General features: G+C 30.7%; 3 protein-coding genes across 4 annotated transcripts; 1 reads left to right on the top strand and 2 right to left on the bottom strand.

Annotated features, from left to right (window-relative positions):
- Positions 1-124: 124 nt before the first annotated feature.
- LOC25491214 (cell division control protein 2 homolog C) lies at positions 125-3895 on the bottom strand. The gene is made up of 4 exons (XM_013599096.3): positions 3097-3895; positions 2292-2361; positions 1068-1206; positions 125-553 (listed from the first exon to the last, which is right to left on the bottom strand). The coding sequence occupies exons 1-4, from the start codon at positions 3728-3730 to the stop codon at positions 461-463; spliced, it is 936 nt and encodes a 311-aa protein (XP_013454550.1). The 5' UTR covers positions 3731-3895; the 3' UTR covers positions 125-460.
- Positions 3896-7813: 3918 nt separating this feature from the next.
- Positions 7814-14270, top strand: LOC25491215 (AP2-like ethylene-responsive transcription factor At1g16060). The gene is made up of 8 exons (XM_024782562.2): positions 7814-8034; positions 8118-8200; positions 8359-8367; positions 8663-8751; positions 8884-8957; positions 9186-9236; positions 11090-11166; positions 13594-14270. The coding sequence occupies exons 1-8, from the start codon at positions 7901-7903 to the stop codon at positions 14058-14060; spliced, it is 984 nt and encodes a 327-aa protein (XP_024638330.1). The 5' UTR covers positions 7814-7900; the 3' UTR covers positions 14061-14270.
- A 3129-nt stretch (positions 14271-17399) lies between these two features.
- Positions 17400-21634, bottom strand: LOC120580163 (protein ALP1-like). Of its 2 annotated transcripts, none has more exons than XM_039833511.1 (5): positions 21454-21634; positions 20193-20362; positions 18497-18787; positions 18130-18361; positions 17400-18044 (listed from the first exon to the last, which is right to left on the bottom strand). In XM_039833511.1, the coding sequence occupies exons 2-5, from the start codon at positions 20340-20342 to the stop codon at positions 17560-17562; spliced, it is 1158 nt and encodes a 385-aa protein (XP_039689445.1). In that variant the 5' UTR covers positions 20343-20362; positions 21454-21634; the 3' UTR covers positions 17400-17559. The 2 variants fall into 2 exon arrangements, with proteins under 2 accessions (XP_039689445.1, XP_039689444.1); XM_039833510.1 differs by having other exon boundaries at positions 18497-19006.
- Positions 21635-25721: the final 4087 nt, after the last annotated feature.

Here is a 25721-nt window from a genome sequence, read left to right on the forward strand (position 1 = left end):
CTGCCCAACGTAGCCTTTACTTTTTGCCTTCCCTGTGAAAAGAGAAAACACCCTCACTGGCAAGACACTAGAAATGCACAAACAAAGACAAAGATGGCAAACATATCCCATAATTCTTTCCCAATTAAATGCCGGTCTAAAACTGAAATGTTATGCATTGATTAAAGTAATAGCAGCATCCTCACGAACTATCACTTTCAAGTTTCAATCAAAACAGATAATACAACTTTAAAAGGTAAATAAAGTTGTTCTATGGTCCTACAGAGAGAGACATGACAACCATGAACTAAACCGAGAGTAAATTGTTTGCATCACCAAGATGATGAGAAAATATTACATAACAGTATAATAACCACTTTATAGATACTTAAACTCCATGTAGTGAATTTATTTTCACTGACTGCAATACAATGTTGCTTAACACACACTTCTGCACCAGACATTTTGGCTAGAGCCATCATTAATATTGAGACTTGTCAAGACTGTCAAAGTATGGATGATCAAGTGCTGCTTTGGCAGATATTCTCTCAGCAGGATTGTACTTGAGCATTTTCTGCAGGTACATAAAATGTATACAATTACAATCACAGTTCGGTGGAAACAAAAAGAAGAGACACACATTATTGAACATGGTGAAGGTGGCATGTCGTGAATTTATTTAAAGTATTCTGGTATATACACAACAATCTAATCATAATTTCCTATCATTACATGAAAGTAACCTCAGTTCACTTAACTACTGAGACTAAGATGTACTACAATGTATCAATGAGTGATAATGATCTTGTGAACTGACACTGATTAAGCAGGGAAAAGTAACATTGAGGTAAAAAAAAAAAACTAAGCAGAACACTCTTGTCTCATAAGTCATAACCATATTATCATCTTCTGATTAAAATGCAATGATTATGGCCAAATTCTGAATTAGTTGGTTCTTCTCAATCCAGAACTGATACTCATAAAAAAGAATCCAATATGGTAGCTAATTTCACTTTTGCAAAAAACAATTGCTTAAGAGGCATATGAACTTAGAAACAGAAATTAAAATTAGTCATAGGAATGCTTACTGTGAGAAGGTCAACTCCATCAGGTGACAATGAGGGAACAGCCCTTGCCAAGTTCTGAGGCTCCCACCTTGGGTAGACATGCCAATCACGCAGAGAGCTAACTCCTGGCCATTGCTGATCCGTTGGAGTCCCCAAAAGCCTTGAAAAATAAATTTAGCAAAGAAGTAAACACCACAGTTGAATTGAGAGTAGGAGAAAGCATGAAAGTGGTAAACAAAAATGCGACAAACTTAAAAATGCAAAATCAATGTCCACAAAACAGTTTGAAATAATGTACAAGAGAATGTGAAAAAGCTTTTCTACTAGTTTTATTAAGAAACAATATCAATTTAAATAAGAGTTAAACTCTCACATTAGAACCATGTGACAAAATCTTTATTATTATTGTTATATCTAAACAGGAGTACAAGAGTAGTCCAAGCACACTTAATTAATTAAAGAACAACAACCAAATCTTAACTTACTAGTAAGCTATATGGATCAAACGACTCCATAATATTCTACCAAAAATTATATCTCTAGCCAAATCTTTAACCTCTAAGTCTCTCCTTAAAACAAAGAGACATCCCCGAATAAGCACATCAAACTCACCCAACAAAAATCATCATAGGACTGCTTTCTTATGATACACTAAATAGTACTAACATACCGTTTACAGTAAAATCTTTCACAAGAATCTTTTTATCATAAAAAGTTCCAATTTCAAAATAATTTGGACATTCATAGTTATATCATATGTAAAAAATACATATTTACTTATATACTTGAATAATATTTACAAGTTCAAATTAAACAGTGCAATAAAGTACCATCAATCAATGTCCTAATATCTATATTATATTTTAAAAGTTGATCTACTCATGAAAAATTTCAATCCAACTATTAGATTGATGAATTTCATATCTTCTAATATAAAAAATAAAAAACTATTAAGTATTGTATATAAACATAAAACCAATGTCCTGCACTTCTGTTATATGAAATTTTATAAAATTGGCCTACTCCAATATGAAAACATTCAAATTAACTGTTACGAGTGATTAATTTTATACTTACAAAAAAGCAATTAAACAGTGTGTAAGTATAAAAGTTTAAACCTATCTGTAAATTAACACTTTTCATTCTATCATTTCTTATATGAAAGCTATAGAAATATATCACAGGCTCAGAAAAGAAGCAATATACTTGAATCAGAAAAGGTATTAAAAAGTGAGTTTGATATACTTGAATATGTTCAGAAGCTGCTGGAATTCAGAATCCCCTGGAAACAAAGCCTGTCTTCTCACCATTTCAGCTGCACAAAAAAACAAATTCAATTACATTCCATCATATATAAAGAAAGAAAAGTATCAAGTATCAAAATCACCAACATAAAGAGTTGCCCCAACACGATGCCCTTAATTTGATTCCTAGAGTCACATATTTGGAAGGTAGCCAGCCCTACTCCGTAAAAAAGAAACCGATGTTGCACAACCGACTCAAGAAATTAATCCAATAACAAGTGTTGTCAATCGCAGATCACAAAAAACAATAGTTTGATCAAACTACATTACACGCTATTGCGCCTCTATAGCTGCTATTCGACAACATTTCACTCGAAATAATGCATCATGTAACAATAGCACCACTACATTTTAGCGCTATGGTGGGTCCAAGATCCTAATTACGGTGGATCAACAGTTTTAGCCCGCCCCTATCCGACAACATTTTATACTAATCACCATATCACATAACAATAACGATTTTTTCAAATTCTGCTATGTTATAACAATATAACACACCACTATTTAACAACATTGGCGGGGTCCAAAATCCTAATTATAGTGAATTAGCAAAAAAAACATCTTTCAACGTGAATTGACCCATCCCATCTTAATTTAACCACCGAGATCATCTAATACCGACTCGATGATTAATCTCATAGCAATCCAAATAACTTAACTTTTAGTATTCAATTGAAAAACCCTAATTACGCTGAATTAACAACAACAACAATAAAAAATTAAAATTGAACGGGGAAATGACTCACCAAAGATACATCCAACAGACCAAATATCAACACTAGTAGAGTAAGTAGAAGAACCAAGCAAAACCTCAGGAGCTCTATACCAAAGAGTAACAATCTCATGAGTATAACTTTTCAACGGCACAGTAAAAGCTCTTCCAAGCCCTAAATCAGCAATCTTCAAAATCCCTTTCGCTTGATCCAGCAACAAATTCTGCGGTTTTAAATCACGATGCAACACACCATGACTATGACAATGAGCAACACCTTTACACAACTGAAACAAAAAACTCTGAACCAGCGTGTTCGGTAACGGTCTAGGGTTAACACCTTTTCGAAAAGTATCAATGAATTTCTTCAGATCGGTGTCCAGATACTCGAAGACAAGATAGAGAAGTGGTTTTGCGGGGGTGTGGGTAGCGTTTTTGGGGGGTTTGTCGATGTGTTCGACGTTTAGAAGACGAACGATGTAGAGAGATTGAGAGAGCATTTGAAGAAGAGAAACTTCGCGAAGTGCGGTTGGAGGAACACCTTCTTCGTCCATTTCGAGACGGGTTTTTTTGAGTGCGACGATTTGGCCCGTGGAGATTTCTTTTGCTTTGTATACTTTTCCATAGGTTCCTTCTCCAACTTTTTCGAGTTTTTCGTACTTTTCCATTGCGAATTGTGAGATTCAGAAATGAAATTGGAGAAGAAGAGAGTGAAGAAGGGTATGAAATAGGGGGAAATTTTCTGCAACGGGTAGTTTTTTGGATCTCAGTTGTTGCATAGACGCGCTCTTTCGTTTTTCAAAATTCCATTCCCACTTCTTTTCTAGTGTCTCAGTCTCGGCATTTAGCATGCAATTACACAGACTAATCATGTGTTACAATGATATTGTAATGAAAGGAAATAGTTTTATTAACGATGTTGAATTCAAACTCGAGATGTTTGGTTAAGCTGAAAGAGATTTCTTCGGTCAAATGTTTTTTTGATAATTCATAATTTTTTTATATCTTTTATATACTGAAAAATAATAAAAAATTAAAAAGAATTGTAATCATGTTTGACGATGACATCATAAAAAAAATCATAATCATGTTGTAAAAGAAAAAGAATTTTTGGTTGAAATTCAAACATTACAATGTTTGAACATGATATTTTAGGGGGGAAAATCAAAATAAAATATGTATATAAATGAATTAATATGTTTGATTTGATTTTGTTGACTTGAGATTTTAGAATGTGTTACTTTTAAAATTTCAAGTTCGACTCTCTATTGTTGATTATGGTGGACTAGTTTAACTTCTTAAAAATAAGATTGAATTAAGAAGGGTTATATTCTCACGACGTAGCGAAACAAGAATTGAGTTGGAAAGACGTTATATTGTAATGTGTTACAATGATATTGTAATAAAATGAAATGTTTTTATTAACAATGTTGAATTTTATCTCGAGATATTTGGTTAAAAGAAAAGCGGTCTATTTTAAAATCTCATTCAAATGTTTTTCAATAATTCACAATTTTTTATATCTTGTATAACTGAAAAATAATATAAGTTGAACGAGATCTCTTTTAAAATCTCATTCAAATTTTTTATTTTTTATTTTTGAATAATTTACAATTTTTCATATCTTTTATAACCAAAAAATAAATAAAAATGAAAAAGAGTCGTAATTATGTTTGACGATGACCTCTTACAAAAAGATTCATAATTATGTTGTAAAAGAAGAGGAATGTTTAATTCAAATTCAAACATTACAACGTCTAAAAGATGATAGTAGGGAAAAAATCAAAATAAAAAATATGTATATAAATGAATTACACTATTACTTTTCCCACTCTATTGGTTACTCGCGCGTCCTATTTTTTTACGAAAATGTCCTTCGGAAAATGTAATCTGAATACCTCCGAATTGTATAATCCAGAAGGTTACATGCAAATGAGTAATATTGCTTAATTATTTAGATGTTTGCATGTTTATATTGTAGTTATCATTTTTAGGGTTTATGAATAATTTGCACTCCAAGTGTTTGATGAAATGTTTGAATGAGTTTTTCATTGATTGTGTTTAATTTCTTATTGTGTAGATTTGAAGCAATGGTCGGGTGGATCGACGTTCATGCAGAATTCAACGGCGGAGAACCTCAGAGGTTGAAGGTTTGGTGCCTTGATGTAACGTTAAGAAGTCTCAAGGATCAACTGAATGAATTCAACCAAGGAGTTAACCCCAGAGACACAGGAGGGTGGAATACGTTTGCTATAAACGTCCAACGCTCGACGAGGGGAGGGTATCATTCACTTGTGTGGAATTAAAGAACGACGAAAATGTGACGAGCATGTTTTGGGAGCACAACATGTTCTAGTGGATCGATATGCGGGTAACGTTGCTGAGATCAACTGAAGATATCATCAAAAGTTTGATTCCGCCAGAAGATCGTCATTAGTTAGGGTAAGGTGCATTCCAACTACAACAATTGTCTTACCTCATAAATGGGGTAATTCAAACTTGCCAAACGACAAGTCCTCAGCATTCGCCCGACATTAATGTTTTTTCTTTGAAAAGATTAAATTTTTGTTAGGCTGGTTTAGATGAAGGTATTGAAGTGTCAAGGAATGAACCCAGGCGAAATGCTTGAGTCATGTTGTTTGACCAGTTTGAATTTACCTCATTCAAAGGTAAGAATAATTGTCTTACTCTGGATGGGGCAATTCAAACTTGTTAATCGGCAGGACTCCAACATTCGCCCAAAAGTGCTTTTGTTCCATTCAAAAGGTTAAATTTTTGTTGGCTTCGTTTAAATGATGGTATTGAGGTGTCAAGGTCTGGACCTCATTCCGTTGGCACTTGGATACTATCATTTTAAACCAAGACCAACAAGAATTTAACCTTTTTAATGGAACAAAAGCACTTCTGGACGTATGTTGGAATCATGCTGCATTGCTGCTTAACAAGTTTGAATTTGCCTCATTCAGGACAAGACAATTGTTGTAGTTGGAAGGTGCATGTAATGCAATGTAATTGTTGACATACATGTCATTTATGTAATGTAATGTAACCTTAATTAGATTTTTTTTTCTTTTCGAATTCACGCTGAAATTATTCTAATTTATTTATTAACTTTATTCGAATTTTTAATTCAATACGCAATCATAAAATAAATGCAACAATTAACAAAAATAAAGAAACAAAAATAATAGATATAAAATATCACTTTATTAATATAATTCTTATTTTGTTTACATTAATCTAAATTATTTTATTTACTATATTCAAATTATTTTATTTACTTTATTCTAATTTATTTATGCACTTAAAGTAAATATTGATTCAATATTATTTATTAAAAAAATACAAATATAAATAAAAGTAAATGAACTAAATTAATATTTATTCCTTAAATACAACATTAGAAAATAAAAGCATATATAAAATAAAAAGGAATGAAAAAAATTGAGGCATATAACAACATCTTATTTTATTAATAGAATTCGTACAATACAATAATTGATACAATAATTTATTCGAATTCACTAAATCTACTTATTTTCTTCCTCTTTGGGGTAAAAGGTGACCAATCATCTTGGGGTAAAATAGTGAGCAACCTTCTTGGGGAAAATATATCATCAACCCTTGGGCTAAATTTAAATCTGGTTTTTTTTTACCGCAAGAAGATTTTTTTTACCCACGGTAAAAAATTTTATGGGGTTTAAAAAAGCAAATTTAAACTTATTCCAAGGGTCGATCACTTCCCCAAGCCGGCTACTCACTATTTTACCCCGAAGAAGATTGATCACTTTTGCCCCCAAAGATAATATTGAAAAAAAAGGAGAAATAGAGGGAGAGAGTGAGGAGGGGGAGAAAGTGATATGGTGTGAGGAATTAGAGAAGTATGAAGGGGTATTTATAGGTGGAAATGATAGTATAGGTTGTAAACACCATTAATGTGGTCAAAAAAACGTGTAAAATAGTGTAAAAAACGTGTGGATTGAGTGTTGAAAAACTGACCACAGACCAAAAAACGTTTGTTCTTCAGTTCTGACCACCGGCCAACTAGTGTGAGTTAACTCGTGCTAAGGCTCAATGGTGGGTGACTTAAGTCACACTTAGAATACACTAGCGCATGTTAAGTTGCGCAGAGGCATTTTGAACTTTACCTTGGGAATGAGCGAAACAATTTGGGTAAATAACAGAATTCAAGAACCATTAGGAGTGCTAAAATGGGTTAGTTTGATATGGGCTTACATGCAATAGGATGGGCTTATCCATGGCATTCTTTGTGAGTATTTTTTGAGATATTCACATATTCCATTACCCATTGTCTACTATATAGACATGGCTCCTTTACTAGCCTCCTAATATGAGTCAACATTGGCATGTACATATTATGTTCATCACATAATTGAACCAAAGTAGGATTTTCACCTAGGGTCATACTTGCAATTACACAACCCCTACAATATATACAGGTAGAAATCATGGTCCAAAGGTGAACATATACACATGTGTTGAGAATTCACCTTAATCTTCACTTTTCCCATTTTTGAATCATTCCCAACTCAACTACCAACTGCACTACCACATGAAAATTGAAAAATAAAATATAAAATATACAGAATGAGAAATAAAAAAATAAAATAAAAACAGAGAAATAAAGATTTAGACCTACTTTTTCACTCTCCTCCACTATTTGTAAATAATTTAATTAATGCCTTTTTTATTGGATGATGACTTAGTCATATATTTATATAACTATCTCCCTTCCTTCACTCTTCCCAACTGTATACGTATGTAGTATAGTGTAGTGTTGTCATCTCTGATCTTCTTGTGAGTAAAAGCTTCCATTCATGGCTAAGAAATCTCAGAAAAATCTCAAAAACACTTCTACTTCTTCTTCCTCTTCCACCACCAAACGTAAACGTAAAAGCATTCCAAGAAACTCACCTCCACAAAGAAGCTCAGTTTATAGGGGTGTCACAAGGTTAATTAATTAATCAAATTTTGATGTTTTTCATTTTGATCTTTATGTTTTTGTGTCCTCTAAAATTGATAATATTGTTTTAGACATCGTTGGACCGGTCGATATGAAGCTCATTTGTGGGATAAGAATTGCTGGAATGAATCACAAAGCAAGAAAGGAAGACAAGGTGATTTAATTCTAAATTAATTGAATTAATTAATCTTTAATCATCATATAATTAAGTTTTATCGTTCTGATCTAATTCACTTAATTGTTTGATTTGATGTAATATTTTGTTATGTTGTTTTTGTTGGTGATGGCAATGGAAATCGATTGGATATGCAGTATATTTAGGTATGATTAATTTGTGTTTTATATATGCTGTGTTTTTCTTTTGTTTTAAGAATTGTTGATTTGGCATTTAGAAACCAAACCAAATGGTTGGATTCAAATGACAAATGAACTTTTAGCGAAGGTCGAGTCCGAAGAATCCAAATTCGAGTCCTAACTAAAATAATCGTTGGTCAAATTTTATTTGTTTTGTATCGTAGTCGAACTCAGGATTACCAAAATCAATTTTGAAAATTTAAAGTGGATAGTGGCTAGATGGAAGTATTTAATGACTGCAAAGTTGGGTTTGTTTTGTTAGGAGCATATGATGATGAAGAAGCTGCAGCACGTGCCTATGACTTGGCAGCATTGAAGTACTGGGGCCAAGACACAATTCTCAATTTTCAAGTAAATTCTCTTATCCTTCACATATCATCATTTTTTTGCAGCAATATATCAATATCAAAGTATGAAATTTATCTGCATCTTGTAAAATAGAAAATATATGCATTATATGTGTGTGTTTTATTTTGGTTATAGGTATCAAATTATCAAGAGGAGCTCAAAGGGATGGAAGGCCAATCAAAAGAAGAATATATCGGATCCTTAAGAAGGTTTGGTCACTAAAATCCTTATAATATATGATTCTCCGTAAAATCGAACATCTTTCTAATCACATCAAAGTCGTTGGATTAAGTCTAATGGTTGACCATAATATAATATTTTTGGCCATTAGATTAATACAACAACTTCGATGGAGAGATTGATCAGAGATACTGAGTAACTTTTATGATGGTGTGTATATATGATTTTGATTTTGATTAATAGTTTTCGATTTGTAGAAAAAGCAGTGGATTTTCTAGAGGAGTCTCAAAATACAGAGGTGTAGCAAGGTACCACTATTTTCATTGCAAAATGGAAGTTTTTCTATTGTTTGTATCTCTTCAATGTCAATAAAATGAATCAAACAATATATTGGTATATATTTTTAAATGTGAGGATTGAGTTACTAAAATGAAATTAAATAGTAGTTAGAATTTGCAAACAAATTTAATATGACAATGGAGCATATAGAAAAGGAAAATACTTACGATATACTCTCTTTAATTTGGTGAGATTAATTTTCTTGTTGTATAAAGATATTCGATATTACTCTTTCTGATATTACCTTTTACAAAGAGGTTGTTTAAGTGTATAAACAGAGCGAATTGATCTCATCATTTTTTGAGATCTTTTTTCATTCGAATCATTGGGTTTTAGAGTAAATGTACCCTCAATTTCTAAAGAGGACCTAAGCCTATAAAAGGAAGGAAATTAAAAAGCTATCAATGTGGGGGAAGCAACTCCAATTCAATCACTAGTAAAAAAATAAACTAGTTGGAGCAGGAACATGTGTACATTTATATCTTTTTTGAAGGGATATTTTTTTTATTCTCTCTAAATTTCAGTAATGAACACCTGTATATATGTTTTTAGAAATTAGCTGTATCTTTGCCCGAGTTTTATGGATCATATTCAAGCTCAATAAATATTAAAATTTTAGTTGGTTTGCATTGAACATAAATAATAAAATATCATGTCCTCGCGAGCTTAGTTATACACAATGCATAAAATATACAAGATCTGGAGTTCAAATTCCGACCATCACAAAAAAATTAATAAAATACTATAGGCAAGAACTTTAGTCAAAATGTACTAGTATTTCAGTAGGTTATTACATATTAACTCACGATGCCCACGTGGTTGGCTATTCATAAAAATTGAGATTTGAATTCTTAACTAGTATTTGCTTATTCAAATTAAAGATTTATAATTTAAATTCTAACAATTGGCGTAACATAAAGATTAGTTATAGTCGATTTGAATGGTTGAAGTTGTTAAGATACCTTGATAAACTAGTGGAATGTGCCAAAAATCCTTCAAAAAGTGGTTTATAGAAATTTATATAATAAACTAAACAGTAAAAATATATAAAAATATTAGGAGATATATGGATGTGTTTGGTTTGAAAAAAACAAGTACTAACAGAACAGTACAACACAAGGTAGAACAGCACAAGATAAATTTTTTATGGCATTATGTAATATTTTGTTTTATACGATTTTTGAGGGACAAAATGTTATTTTGATATTTTAGACAACTTGTACGTGGGACAAAAAGTTGTGCTGTGGTTTTGTGAGGGACAAAAATATGAGTTTTTGTCCAGTCTCTTGCCTCCAGTTTATCCTGTACCTGAAACAGTTTTACAAATCAAACACTGGACAACTAGAGTTGTTCTGTCCTATCCTTCATTTTTTAGCAAATCAAACGCACCCATTAAAAATTCCATAAATGATAAATGTCTATTAAAATACATATATTTTTAACTTCATTGATAAACAAATTGACTTAATTTTTACTTTAAATTCCTTAACACGTGTCTTTGAACATATATACCGTTAGCATTTTCTAAATCCTAAAGTTTGAACGATCTTATAAGTTACTATAACAACTATAGAAATAAATGCATTAAATAGTACTTAATAGATTTCAACTTTTCCCAAATAAATTTCATGTTGAATTTTAGCATTTACAAGGTAGTTGGTGACAAATGGGTAACTACACCTTTTTTTTATGACAAAAAATGGGTAACTGCCTTTATGATCCATTCCTATTGACATTTACATTACCCTCCATATATTTCTGTTTAGGTAATTAAATTGGTGGAAAATAATCTGACTTTTGATTTGATTTTAAAAATGTTTAGACACCACCACAATGGAAGATGGGAAGCTCGAATTGGTAGGGTCTTCGGCAACAAATATTTATACCTTGGAACTTATGGTAATTCCACTCACTATATATGATTTTTTTTTATTGTGTTAAAAGAATATATTTTCTTCCCTAAAAAAATATATCTTCTTTTTGAAGGAATGTCAAAAGAATATATGTTTTTTTTGTTTTTGTTTTTATAGGTACTTATATATGATCTAATGGTATATAGGTGCATGCATGAAATTGTACCAACATACTACTATTAACACACCTTATTCTTAGGCACATCTCATGTCAATTTTACTAATTAGAGTTTGTCCATGTGATTAAGACCCGTATTAAATTCATCTAATTAATATAAAAACTACTAATGTGTTAGAACAAAAAAAAGGTACTAGTGGTATGTTGAAATAAATATTCCAAAGTGTGAGCACAAACATTAATTTGGAAGGAAAATAGTTTAAAAAACAAATAATCTAAACAAAGAAAATGTCATTTTCATATGCATTTGGCGTATCATTCCTCCCCATTTTCGTGGATAAATGTATATGGCTTTACATATTTGGATTTGGAAGCATTTATAGGTCTCATGTGTCTTGATGACACACATGGAAAGAGAGTAATATTATTCTATTATAATAATTTATTTTGATAAAATTGAGTATGTAAGATTGATTTTAATTAAAATTGATTATAACTAAAAGTGATATGGGTTTGAATACAATAATATAAAATTGAATTGAAATATAAATTTGCATGTGAAATTCAATTATAGAAACAATAGTTATAAATCCTACTTCAAGTAAAAGGAATTCTGGATGTAGGATTTTGACCTTGAATATTTTATGCATTGTCCATACCAATTGAACTAAGCTTACAAGGACAACAACCAAATATGTTGGGATCAATAACCCGCCTTCAAAATCAATTATAATTCATCTAAAAAGAAACCAAACATATATTATATTTCAACCGAACTTCATATTATTACGACACATACTCTTAAGAATAAGCGTGTTAATAAAAAAGATATTTCATTATTATTTTTTGTATTTTAAACACACAAATGACACACCACAGCAAAGAAAAACACACAAATGACAATTTAGAGGGTTCACCAGACTGGTTTAGTTCTAAAAAATTATATTCAGAGTGAGTCCAAGGGAAAAGCAAATCCAGCTAGAGTCTTGGACTTTAAAATTGAGACAAAAAAAAAAACTTAAAAAAAAACTCATTTTATCTATAAATATCTAATTCAACGAAATAGTGTTTTCTAGGTATAGATGTTCATCAACTCATATAGTAAATATAATCCCTTCACACCATCTCCGACCTAAGTTTGAACTTTGGATTTCATAAAATTTGTGGTTTTTATTTTATTTTTATAATCCTTATGTTATTTCTTTTATTTTAAAATTTATTTTAGAACTTTAGTTATATTTGATTCATCGCTCTTTTCATAAGTCATGAAATCCACATTAAAACCAACTCACTTAAACTTTTTGCTATATAAAATAAAACACAGGGAGATTTCTATAGAAAAGTTAAACAAACCAATTATATCATAGATTTTTGTACATTAATTGAAGCTAAACAATACCAAACTAGTCTAGTTCAATGGATTAATTAAGAGATGATGTATCTACTATCTACCCCTGAAATTTGGGGAATCTATTTGGCGGTGCCTGCCTTCAAATGCCAACAAGAAAAGTACCTACTACTTCATTCCAAAATGGTCCTACAAACATCAAAATAGTGGTAGGATAATCCAAAGGTCAAAATATGCAATCAAATCTAGTTGGTTGTAATATGGATAACCAAACTTCAACTACTTAATAAACTAGCTTTTTTTTTTTTTTTTTTTTAATAATGAATGATATCATTCTTTTACCCTAGGTCTTTCATTCAAACTAAACACCAAAAAGAAACCTACAGATGACGTATTAATTGACCATTCTTCTCATATATCAACTTATGTGTAAGGGAGTAAAAAAAACTGAGTAAGGTTCCACATGTTGAGATTAATTAATTTACTTAATATTTAGGAAAAATTGCACTAACTTTTTTAAACTTTTTCAATTTATATATAAAAAAGAAATGGAATAATTATGTCTCCAATTTTATATATAAAAGAATGTTAAATCAATAAAAATTGAAGTAGCTAGTTCAGAATTTAGACCATATACATCAACTTTCGTACTTTCATTTTAATATTGTGTCCCTTAAAATTGCAAAGTTAAATTACAATTCATTTTCTCAAAAAGAAAAAAAAACATTTACAATTCATATTTGTTGGAAAATTGCACGCACCTCTTTCATGTCTACTTAGACCTAGACACACATTTTCTATAAAGTATGTCTTATTTAGTTAAAAATATTATCTCGGTTTTTGATTTGAGATTGATCAACTTATATTCATATAATTACACAGTATATGTAACCATGCAAATAATTTTGCTTTTGCTTTTACTCATTTATGTTTGTGTTGTGGAGCAGCTACACAAGAAGAAGCCGCCACAGCGTATGACATGGCAGCAATAGAGTACAGAGGGCTTAACGCCGTTACAAACTTTGACCTTAGTCATTATATTAGTTACTTACATCCTAAACAACAGGACAACGACGATAGTAACAACCATAATAAAAAAGCTAGCAATAATCAAGAGCTGGATCTTAATCAAGAACTTGGTGGTGGTGTCACACCAGCATCTTCGACATTTGATCTTATCTTAGAATCGCCAAAATTCGAAGAAATGTTAGAAAATTCATCTTCATCGGTTGAAGATAGTTACACTCCACCGCCTGTCAAATCAACCATTCCACGTCGGACATTTCCAGAAGATATTCAAACTATTTTTGAAACACAAGATTCAAGTATCTACACTGAAAATGACGATGACAACATATTTGGTGAGTTAAGCTCAATTGCTGCACCAATTTTTCATTATGGGCTTGATGCTTGATTAGAAGGAGAAATTATGGTTTAGTCGTGTACAATTTTTATTTATTATTTATCATATAGTTTATTAAAAAAAACAGAGAAATGAGAGTAAACAATTTAGAGAATGGGGATTTTTAAAGAGAAAAAAAAGAATTTGTTAATTTGAGTAATTGTTTTACCAATCATTTCTTACATTTGTGATCCAAGATGACACATAAGAGCTTTATTTTAATTTTTTTTTAGTGGATTAAGAATTTATTTTTATCATATATTCCTCCATCATTTTTTTTCCATATAGTCCTCCACTCATTGATTTTTATTTTTAGTTAAATAAACTTTTAATCTTATTAAATGATTGTTTTTGTGTATAATTATCTTTTCACATAAATTTCATTTTTTTTATTAATTTTTGGTGAACATAATCTAGAATTAGATGGTCTAGATTTCACCATTGTAAATTTTGATTTTTGACCATATATAATAAAACTAAATTTTAAAAATGAATCATCTTATCTCCAACAATTGCTTATATAGTAGCTACGTGAATGCGTGAAAACACTCTAGAGATATTGAATTCCTATTCTTAAGAGGTCACGTGTGTCATTATTAAATTCGTATTTTATTTGGTTTGTTAAAGATCTCGTTTAAAACATTTTTAATATATTTTTCCCTTCTAAATTTAAAATATTTGGTTTTTATCGCCACCAAATTTTAAATTTTACTTATATTATTTAGTAAAATTTAACCTAGTTTTATTTCATAAACTCCAAACTCTTGTTCACTTATCTATTAACCCACTACTAAAGATTAGAAGAAGAAAAAAATTGTAAATTTAAATGTATTTATATTATTAGTAAGGAAAGAAACATAAAAATGAAACTATATAACATGCGTTTTTGACAAACATACGATTTAAATCAAAATCACTAAACCTGTTAACCTCCTACTATATATAAAGAGAATATAAAGAGAATATGTGAGTTTGAACCGACTTTTTTCTAACTTATTTTACCCTTGATTTATTCTATTTTATTTACTACTTATCCTTTAATAATAATATTTTAAGTTTTAATGAAAAAATTAAATCCCATCAAAATAGGAATATCCCACCACAATAGGAGCAATATTATCAAATGTTTCTTACTTATTTTGCCCTTTGTACAATTTGAAAATCGCAAATGTTTCTACTTATAATTTTAAACAAAATTAAAATTTCAGATAAAATACCGTTCATTATTTTTTAAAGTGTTTTTACAATTTACTAATGTGTACAAAAAATGAAGGAAAAAAAAAAAAAAAAACAGCTGACGACAAATGTGATACCAAAAAGTAATTGACGTTGATGTTTTTTTGTCTAATTTTTAAAATGTAACTAATGTAATTTATAATTCGTCGATAAAATAGTAGAATGTTATAAAAATTTATGTGATTTTTTTTAGAGAAATTTTTTATGTGATTATGTAAACAAATATTAGATATATGATAATACATAAATAATGCATAAACGTAGAAGTTAAAATTTATAGCCACTTTGTATTTTTAATATATATAATATTCATTCTCACTTAACATGACTCAAAGACTCTTGTTTAATACTTGAAGAATGAAGAAGATATATGCTATTTGTCAGATATATTGGTGGTTCATGCATGTTGTTAGTGATGTTGTTTGTGATTGAATTGCATGACTTCAAATGTCATGGTTAATACATGATAATAAGATAAAATCAATTTATGTGATTTATCTAATATTAAAAAAATGCTTTTTTAAGTTAAAATCTATGATATATTAATTGTTGTATGTATGTGTGCGCGCCCGTGCGTATGTCTATATACATACATATAGGACCTTATTTAAGGATCAATTAATCTGAAGTGTTCAGTCCCATCGTCTACTTATAGGGTCTCATTTAAATATCCAGAGCAAAGAGCGAACATGTTTTTCATATATATTTTTCAATTTATAAGACATGCATTTGTCGATGTTTTGTAGGTTACTAAAACACATCTCTTTGTTAATTGATTCAAGCAAGTTAAATTAATTTATAAGATTAAATGTTGTAATGTAAGTTTATTAGAAGGATTTAAGTTATTTACTTTTAGTTCATTCCATATCAACAAAATGAATAATTCTTGGTATATGTCTTGTGTGGCTTGTTATGGTTTTTCTTATATTTATATATGTGATATTAGTGAGGTGTCTTCTTTTTATTTTGAATGATTATTTATTATACTGCTCTTATTATATATTAATAAGTTTTCCTTAATTTTTTTTTTAATTTTGTCAGTTTGCAACTTAGTTTTTTTATCTTCACTTTGACTCCTATGTTTATTGTTCAAACTCAACCATTATGCACAAAGAAAATAATTCTAATAATATGATTAAGATCAGGACACCGTAAGTTTAGTTGACACATGAGTCTAAACATTTCATTGGTTGACCCTAGGTACGGTACACGATAACAAGTACGAGATACATGATTTTAAGAAAAATATGGTACGAGTACAATAAAAATATACAATTAAACATATTTCATCCATATATATACTTTTATGCAATATATATAAAAAGAATACATGGTTTTTAGGTGGCCTTTTCACTTTTATATCATTAAAGAAATTCGCTTATATTGTTGGTGTCATTAAAAAAGATAAGAATTTATATTATATTTTCTATATTGTTGGTGTCGTTAAAAAAAAAAATATAGTTTGTGATGAAGGTGAGACAAACACAGGAAATGAGAGTTTGAATTGTGTTTACTTTTTTTGGAAAACCTTTTTTTTCTCCAATAGAATTCAAAGTGAAGTGTTGGTAAAAAAGAGTTAAGAGAAGGAAGATTGACACAAATGTTTATCCTAGTTCACCTCACAATACAAGATTACGTTTAATCCCCTTTCCCTTCTAAATAATTTTTTCGTTAGAATCAAACTTGATTACAACAACAAAAACACTTAGGGTTTGTTTGGAACACTTTTTGTTTTTAGTTTTTAAAATATGTTTTAAAAACTAATTTTAGGAAAAGGATTTCAAGAAGAGTAAAAGAAAAAACTTGTTTGGTAATGTGACTTTTCAAAACTGTTTTAGAAATGAAAAAATTAGAAAATCCATTTGGTGATATAATTTTCAAAAACAGTTTTAAAAAATAGAAAATTAGAAAACTTGTTTGGTAATCAAATTTTTAATTTTTTTTTTTAACCTATATAAATTATATTACCTTTTATATAATTGTATTTTTCTTACAATTTTATCCTTAGTTACCAATCAAATTAAATTTTAAGTACTATAGTTAAATGTAGAATTTAGTCATAAAATAAATAATTTTTTTAGATATGAAGTCATAATTTGTTCAAGCGATACAAAATTGTAAAATGTGAAACATATAAAAATATTATAGCATATTAATGTCGATAACATAAACATCAAATTAGCAAACAAAAACAATCATCCGCAAAATAACTAACAAAACTCCATACTCCATTGTTGCATATAAGAAAATTTAAAAAAAAGTGTAATTAGTTCGATTAATTATGACGATGTACCCACATCCTATCTCTAAGATGATTCCTATCCATTGCCATCTCAGTTGCACCTTCATTAGATAACCTTGTTAAGTTTTCAACATTCGAGCTCCCTTCAAGGTTAGGAACCTCGTTCACCGCCTCAAGTTCTATATCATCCATTTCCTCCCATATCCTAAACAACTCATCAGGCAAATTCCACTTGCGTATGTAATTGTGAATAGCACAACAAGCAGTTACTATGAGTCTTTGCCTTGAAGGTTTGTAGGAAGGCATTAACTTTAAAATAGGAAATCTGTTTTTCAACACCCCAAAACAACGCTCTATTGTCATCCTTAAAGACGAGTGCCTGAAGTTAAATAACTCTTCTGAACTTTTTGGTTGTCTACCTTGACCTCGATATTCTTGTGCATGATATCTTTCACCTCTATAAGGGGGAAGAAAACCTCCGGTACATGGATACCCAGAATCAACAAGATAAAATGAACCTTCATCAAATAAAATACATGTTAGCTCTACTTGTTAATTTCCTCAATATGATTGTATAACTTTATGTTAGATATTAATACTTACCTTTAGGTGGCCAAGGAAATCCTGCATTTGGATTTGTAATTGCATCAAGTAAAACTTTAGAATCATGTGCACTTCCTTCCCACCCCGAATATACATATGTAAATATCATGTTGAAATCACAAGCACACATGACATTCTGAGTGATTGTTGCCTTTCTACCTCTACATGAAATTTGTTTCTCAGCAGGAGCCCATGCACTTATTTGTGTACCATCAATTGCACCTATGCAATTCTACAAGGCATAATCCAAATTATACGGATAATTAAACAACAACCAAATATCTTTGATAATATGAACGCATAAATGATTAAATTATGTGAAATAAAGATACAACTACAATAACAATAATATGAATTACACACATACCTTGAACCAAGGATAATATTTTGGATTATTCTTAATTCTACTAGGCAACTCCATAGACTCTTGCTTTATCAGTTCTTTTCCTAATCGACACACTGCCCTTAATACTTCCTTGAAATTGCGTGAGATTGTTTCTGTGGAATGTTGAAAACGGTTTGAAGCAACTCTATGACGAACATTATGACCAATTATGAATAAGAATGTAGCAACTTTCTCTTCAACAAGCACATCCCTCGAGTCACTTAAGTAGTTCTTGTCTCTCAGTTCATTACAGAAATTAAGAAAACACTCTTTCTTCATTCGAAATAGATCAAAACAGCTAGTTCCAGAACCATTTAACACTTCAGCCACAAACTCGCGACCAGACAATGAAGATGTCAAAACCTTTGATTTGTCAAAGTGTTTCTGATGATAGTCATAAATGATACCACATAAGACAAAGTCCAAAAATTCATCATCACTTGTATCAGAAGTAGAATCATCACTTTTTTCAATATCAGTTATAGTTATAACCTGTCATACAAAGTAACAATAAAACTTAAAAACACGATACTCGATAAGAGGAAAATAAAAGGTTTTACAATATCAATTCTCAGCAACATCATGTAAATAAACACACAAGCAATTGTTCAGCAAATACTAAGATAAGTATGTCTGATCACTAAAGATGATAAGTATGTCTCATCACTAGAACCTAAACAAATACAGGTTATATCCTTAGAGCCTAAGTATCCATCCACGCTTCCTCTCATTAGGCATGGCGATAAACATTATTTTTGTTGAATATGATATCCAGCAACTTGTAATGGTCACACCCTTTCTTTTGAAACTGTGCAGCTTTGGGATGTACCTGAAATGATATATGCATATCATCAATATTGAATTTATCAAGAATGAGCAAGAATCCAATATGTACCAAATGATTATATACCGTATTCAATTAAGGCGTACCTTCAGATAATTTTTCCAGACTTCCTCAGTTGCAGTAACAGTGTTTGTTTCAGCATTCCAGCCAAATCCTGTGTTCTGCTTCAGTGAATAGAACTCACGATACATGGCTCGCAACCTATGCATCTTTGCCTTTAGTTTATCAGCTTGATACAGTCGTTCAGTTATGGTATTCAACTTATACGTCATTGAGGACCATATTCTAGTATGAAACACACCATTTGGCATATTTCCTTTTGTAACTTCATCAACCATTATGTCAATGAAAACTTTCGTTACAAAATCAGGCCAAAGCTTTGTCTCATTAATGTCAACATTAGTTGCCATCTATCATAAAAATACACATTAGAATTTAGAATAAGCATTGAGTAATATTAGTTCTCATAACAACTTATGTCCTATAAAAGTAACATCAGAGAGAACAAATAAAATCAAGGTAGCAACAGAGAGTTCATTTCTGTTCTATTCCTTGTGTGCACAGTTTTATTAGAATCATGGAACCAAAGTTTAACGTACATTTTATAACTAGTTCATAAACAAACAAAAGTCTCATAATCAAATTGCTTGGAAATCGAGACTCAAGGGACTAGTTCATAAACATTTATCTGCTCTACTCAACCAACTAGGGCACATTTTAATTAATGACTAAACTGTGACGCCTCACTAAAACAAAATAGAGTCGGTGTAGTGCAACTGCAGTAGATGAATGAGAATATTTTGCATACATGGGGCTGAGATGAAGGTAGGTTACCTGTGTAGCATCAGCAGCAGTGGCAGGCGCACCAGAAGAAGCAGGAGCGACGACCGAGGAGGAGGCATGCGCGACTGATGAAGAGGCTGCAGGCGCAACAAATGAGGAGGCAGGAGCAGTGAAACGTGGACGGTGGCTAGTGTTTTTCATACTACTTCAAATCCTTCCACCTGCACCACTTCAAATAATTAATCGTGATTCATGATGAGATTCATGTCTAAAACAGATATGCAAAGAGAGAGTCATATCAATAAGGTTCAGTTAACAAATTATTACATGTCTATGTTAACAAATGATTCAACAATACATGGATCAAAATTCATATGTTAAGTAAGCCAAACAAATATGTAGCCATCTGTTAGGGAACAAGCATACCAATGCACACAAGAACTAGAAAAAGGAATATTATGAAAACTTGAGAATGATCTCATTTTATTGATTGTCTATCTGAATGACTGAAAATCAAATGCAACACTATTTATAACTCATATCAACTCACTAATAAGTACAATAAGTTACACTTGACCAACTAACTATCAGTATTAACAAATTAATTAAATGCCACACTAGCTGAAATCTAATTACACTTAAGAACATCAACAGTTCAAATTGAAGTAATGTCCACTGTCTAGCACTAACACAACATTGACTCATGTTATGTTCAATTACTTCAGATTTTCAAATTATTTTCCATCGGTGAGTTTTGTATCTGGTATCCGTGTGAATATTGTAACTTATTAATGACATTGAAAGATACAAGTTGATAGAAGCCATAATTAAATAATGTTAACAATTTTCATGAGTTGATTTCAACTTATATTCATAATTTCTTAGTTCTTTAATATAGCTTATAAATAGCAATTAGAAAAATAATTTAACGTTATTTTCTATTTTGCTATAAAAATAGCTTATGCTTATAAATAAGTGCTTATTATGATAAGCACTTATACTATAAGCTGCAAATAAGTTTTTTTATCTAGACAGGAACTTAATCCAGATCTATAAGCTGCAAATATCAATCACATAAGCTACAAATAAGTTATCAAAATGAATCAGAGTTTATCAAACACAACAACATATAAAAAGCATTACAAATTTCGAATTCTACCACAATCTCAAATTTACAAATTAACCTAATATTGAAAATCATAGATCTAAAAACACAAAATCAAGTAAGAAATCGCTATATTAGGCGCAAAATTCTGAATCAAAGAACAGAAATTAATTTAAAAATGAAAAACAATTAGATGTGAGATGTAACCTGAAAAAACCACAGAGAAGAAGAAGCACGGTGGAGAAGAAGAAGCGCGGTGGAGAAGAAGAAGCGAGATGTAGACCGAAGAAAAATCACGGCGGAGATCGGAGAAGAATCGCCGTGGAAATCGCCATTTCGCTTCTCACTGTTCTCATGTTAGTTTTTCTGTAAAATGAGGAATGATTTTTGATCCAAATTTTTTTGATAAAAAATATGGAAATGCCCCTGAACTTCAAACATAATTACAACTATGCCATTGGAGAAAACTAACACTTTTCTCCGTGTTTTCACTTTTCTTATTTTTTTACTCTATTTTAAAAACTTAAAACTAAAAATAGAAAAGCAAAACCCATTTTAGCTCTTTCACTTTTTTAGTTTCCAAAACTAAAAAACCCAAAACACTTTTCAAAAATATATTTTAAAAATAGGTAATCAAACAAGTTTTTAATTTTTTAATTTTTAAAAATTAAAAAACTGTTTTTAAAAAGTGTTTCAAACAGGCCCTAGATGTATCTCTTTTGTTTCTTTTGAATGTTCTTAAAACAAGGTATGCAATATAGACATAATATAAACAGAGTGCAATATATTGTATGTACGTGTTTTTGGTCTGTAAAATTCTCCATTCAAATCAGGTATTTTACATAGAGATGAAAGTAGATGATTGTTGCTAAAGAATTCCTTCTTTTTGAGTGTTTGATTGAATATTGTGATCTTCTTGATTTAATGTAGTTAGTGAATCGGTCATTCATTTTCATCAATGATGATTTTGATGAATATCATTCAATTGCATAAGTCATAACAAAATTTTCTTTCTCCACAAAGGGTCGTAGCATCAATAACGAGTCCAGAGTCAGACGTTTGGTACTAATGATATCAAGATCCAAAAGCTTGAACTACAAAGTGTTGACTTGCTTTTCACATAGATTTGCCTTGAACTTGGTACAAACCCTTGTTTTATCTATGACACACAGCTTCTCTACAAGGTCTAGAGCATTGACCATGGTCCAAAGCATTAACCATGTCCATTAGGAGATCTTCATTAACTTAGAATTTTGTGCACACTTAAACGCAAAATAGAGTATCCTAATTGTTCTCATATGTTTTGTTATCATCAAAACCTGAGGGTTTTTGTTTTTAACTTATTTTGGTCTAAGATGTTACAATATGAAAGTGCGAAATATATATACATATATTTTAAATCAAATTCAAAATTTCATAAAAATATTTGTTCGTAGTTTATACACACACATTAGAGCAATAAAAAGATTTGACAAATGGACTCGGAGTGCCCGGATGAACGCTAATAAATATAACATTTAAACAAAATAAAAAATAAGAAAGCGTTTTTTACAATTTACTATATATGGAAACACATATACAAAATAAAAAAAGGGATAATATGATGATATTTATACTTATATATAAAGTGAATATATGTTTGTGGACAGACTTCCCTAAAAAACAAAATGTTTGTGGACCGACTTTTCTATTTATTTACTTTTGCTAATATTGAATTTTTCACTTTCAATTTTATCCTTAATTTAAATTATTGTGTTATGAACAACACTGCTGCAATATAATTTAAATTATCAATTGAAAATCACAATTTTTATACTTATCTTTAACAATATATAAAGGAAATACATCATTTTGACATAAATTTTTCTTTCATTTTTACCCTTTATTTAAATTATTTTATCATTTTGACATAAATTGAATTTTCCTTTTTGGTGACAACTTGTGTACCCATCGTAGTATGGTGGGTATTTGTACCCATGACCTTTTAAGTCGGTTAAAATGTTAACTGACGTGATAAGATTTTTTTTATTTTAATTTTTTTTTTAATTTTTTTAGGAACGAGGTTTGCTCTGATACCAGAGTTTTAGCAGAGTGCGGAAGACTTTTTCTATAGACAAATTTAAATTCTTTTGTTTAGTTTTTCGAGTTGTAGAGACAACTTGAGCTTTGTAAATTTACTAGTGTAACGCCTCGTGCCAAGCACGGGATACATTTTATTTAAATTTTTTTAACAGGGTTTACACATAAATAAGTTTTTTAGATATTATTTGACTTTTTTAGTTTGATTTCATTTAGAATTTTGATATTATGTAGTACTCTATGTTATCATGGTTTTTGGGTGCCAAGCCATTAATTGGACTTGAACCTTTTGACCGTTGATATCTCTCTTTTTTCTTGGGAAGGGCAAAATTGAAAAAACCCTTAGATTCTAAGTTCGGGGGTCGTTTTCGCTACGGGAAGGTGTTAGGCACCCGGAGCGATTATGGTATTCCATAAGAACCGCTCTCCTAAGTTTATTTCTACGCTTTAGTTTTATTGCTTATTTGTAAAAAAGGAAAGTGTGATTAGTTAAGAATGGGGGTGAGAAGAAGTAGAATTTAATTTTATTTCGGCTTGGATGAGTTTTGACTCATTGCCTACGTACCGTTTTACGGGATCAAAACCGGCGTAGTTCTTGCTAAAAAGACTTGTTTTTTTTGTTTTTGTTGGTTGATTTTAAGTTTGAAAAGAGGTTTTGAAGAATAGGGATGAGAGGCCTCAAGGGCATTAGATTTAGCAAAAAAAAGTGAGGTTTGATTAGTGATTAAAAAGAAAGTCTAAATGATTAAGATGAATTGAATTTTTCTTAAGAAAAAAAGAAAGGAAAAAAATGAAGTGTTGACTTCATATTTATTATGAAAATTTTTGAAGTGAAGTTCAATTGTTTTTTTTGGAAAAAGATGGATTTTCTCTAAGGGTTTTAAACCTAAACGCTTATCTAACCATACAATCCTATACATACATCTAAGGTGAGTGTGTGCGTGTCGGTGCGCCATAGTGTCCATAGTCCATATTACAAAAATTGCCTAAATACATTCTATGGCCCCTTTGCCAAGCTACAAAATAATGATGACAAATTACATCTCTAAAACGTATTAAAACTTGCAAAAATAAATGCTAGGCTAAAGAAGGTGGAGGGAATGCTAAATGAGATGCATGAAACATGGAAATAAACTTGTTAGTGAAAAGAAAAACATAACAAGTACTAAGAAATAAAAGCATGCAAGATGGCACAAAAAGTTAACAAAATGACATTAAACCCTAAAAACTTAGGTATGAAACCTAAAGCATTCTTGGCCTCTAATTCTCATGCTTTAACAAATTTTGAAAGAGTTTTCTTTATCTCAAGTTATAGCATGGAATTATTGGAAACATGCAAGCATGGTTTCATGCCATATTTTCTAGAATAAACTTGGCATTTCATATCTTTCAAAATATGCATATATTGTTCATAAAATCAAGAACTTATGAACCAAATCAAAACAGCAAATCAACATGAAATTATAAGCACAAATCTCTCATATTATCATATCAAGTAGCTTTTATCACATATTCTCACATCAAGGACAAATGTGTGAAGAAGAATCCATAACGAATAATTCAAAGAGAATTAAAATGCTATGAATCAATTATACAAAAATTTCATAGATCCTTAATGTTCAAAAATGTCATAAAAACACTAAGAAAATATCAAGAAACATGTATGAATTTTTCTAGGAATTTTATCACAATTTTAATCAAGACATAGGTGCAGGTAGCAAAAAACAGGGGTGTGAATAGCACAGGAATGGCAAAACGTAAAGATCCAAAGAAACCAAAGGCCCAACCCAAAACCCTAAAGAACCGGATTCACAGGAGCCACAGGATTGATCCAGGATCCTGAAACCCTAGATCAAACGGCCTGGAATCAACAGGATTGGACCGGTCTTGGACCGGTCTGGTTCACTAGCTTATTTAAACAGAAGAGTGCCGGTTTATTTCATTTCTGCAAATCCTTTCTCTCTCTAACTCTTCTCTCTTCTCCCATCTCTCTCTAAACCCTCACCGCCGGTGAGGATGAAGCCACGGCGGAGACCTTGAAGGTCCGCCGGAAGCTTCATCTTCTCCGGCGCGCCTAAGCACCTCCGGTGACCTAACTTTCCAGAACTTCAAAGTTTCTACATCAAACGATTCGTCTTCTTATTCTAAGTATGATTTTGGCACTGGTTTTTACAAATGAATCTTGAAACGACGTAGATCGGGAAAAAACTTCGTACGGTTTTGAAACTGATTTTTGATCTTTTTTGAAAGAAAACGTTTAGATCTTTACGGATCTACATCGTTTCGTCGTTTATTGCCTCTCTAGTGCTTGTTCTCACTTTCAACACCTAGATCCTTATGGATCTAGGTTTCGTGTTTACGGTTACAGTCTTATCTTTGAATTCTGGAATTTTTAG

Source organism: Medicago truncatula, chromosome 4 (genome assembly GCF_003473485.1).
Source record: "Medicago truncatula cultivar Jemalong A17 chromosome 4, MtrunA17r5.0-ANR, whole genome shotgun sequence".
Taxonomy (NCBI): domain Eukaryota; kingdom Viridiplantae; phylum Streptophyta; class Magnoliopsida; order Fabales; family Fabaceae; genus Medicago; species Medicago truncatula.

Bases quoted from the DNA above. Each gene is read 5' to 3' on its own strand.
- LOC25491214 (XM_013599096.3), bottom strand. From the start codon at position 3,730: ATGGAAAAGTACGAAAAACTCGAAAAAGTTGGAGAAGGAACCTATGGA. The intron at 2,362-3,096 runs GTGAGTCATTTC...TTTTTTGTGCAG, and splicing joins GTCTGTTGGATGTATCTTTG to CTGAAATGGTGAGAAGACAG. The intron at 1,207-2,291 runs GTATATCAAACT...TTATTTTTCAAG, and splicing joins CAGCTTCTGAACATATTCAA to GCTTTTGGGGACTCCAACGG.
- LOC25491215 (XM_024782562.2), top strand. From the start codon at position 7,901: ATGGCTAAGAAATCTCAGAAAAATCTCAAAAACACTTCTACTTCTTCT. The intron at 8,752-8,883 runs GTAAATTCTCTT...TTTTGGTTATAG, and splicing joins ACACAATTCTCAATTTTCAA to GTATCAAATTATCAAGAGGA. The intron at 8,958-9,185 runs GTTTGGTCACTA...TTCGATTTGTAG, and splicing joins TATATCGGATCCTTAAGAAG to AAAAAGCAGTGGATTTTCTA.
- LOC120580163 (XM_039833510.1), bottom strand. From the start codon at position 20,342: ATGAAAAACACTAGCCACCGTCCACGTTTCACTGCTCCTGCCTCCTCA. The intron at 19,007-20,192 runs GTAACCTACCTT...TTTGTATGACAG, and splicing joins CTGCTGCTGATGCTACACAG to GTTATAACTATAACTGATAT. The intron at 18,362-18,496 runs GTATGTGTGTAA...TATGCCTTGTAG, and splicing joins AATATTATCCTTGGTTCAAG to AATTGCATAGGTGCAATTGA.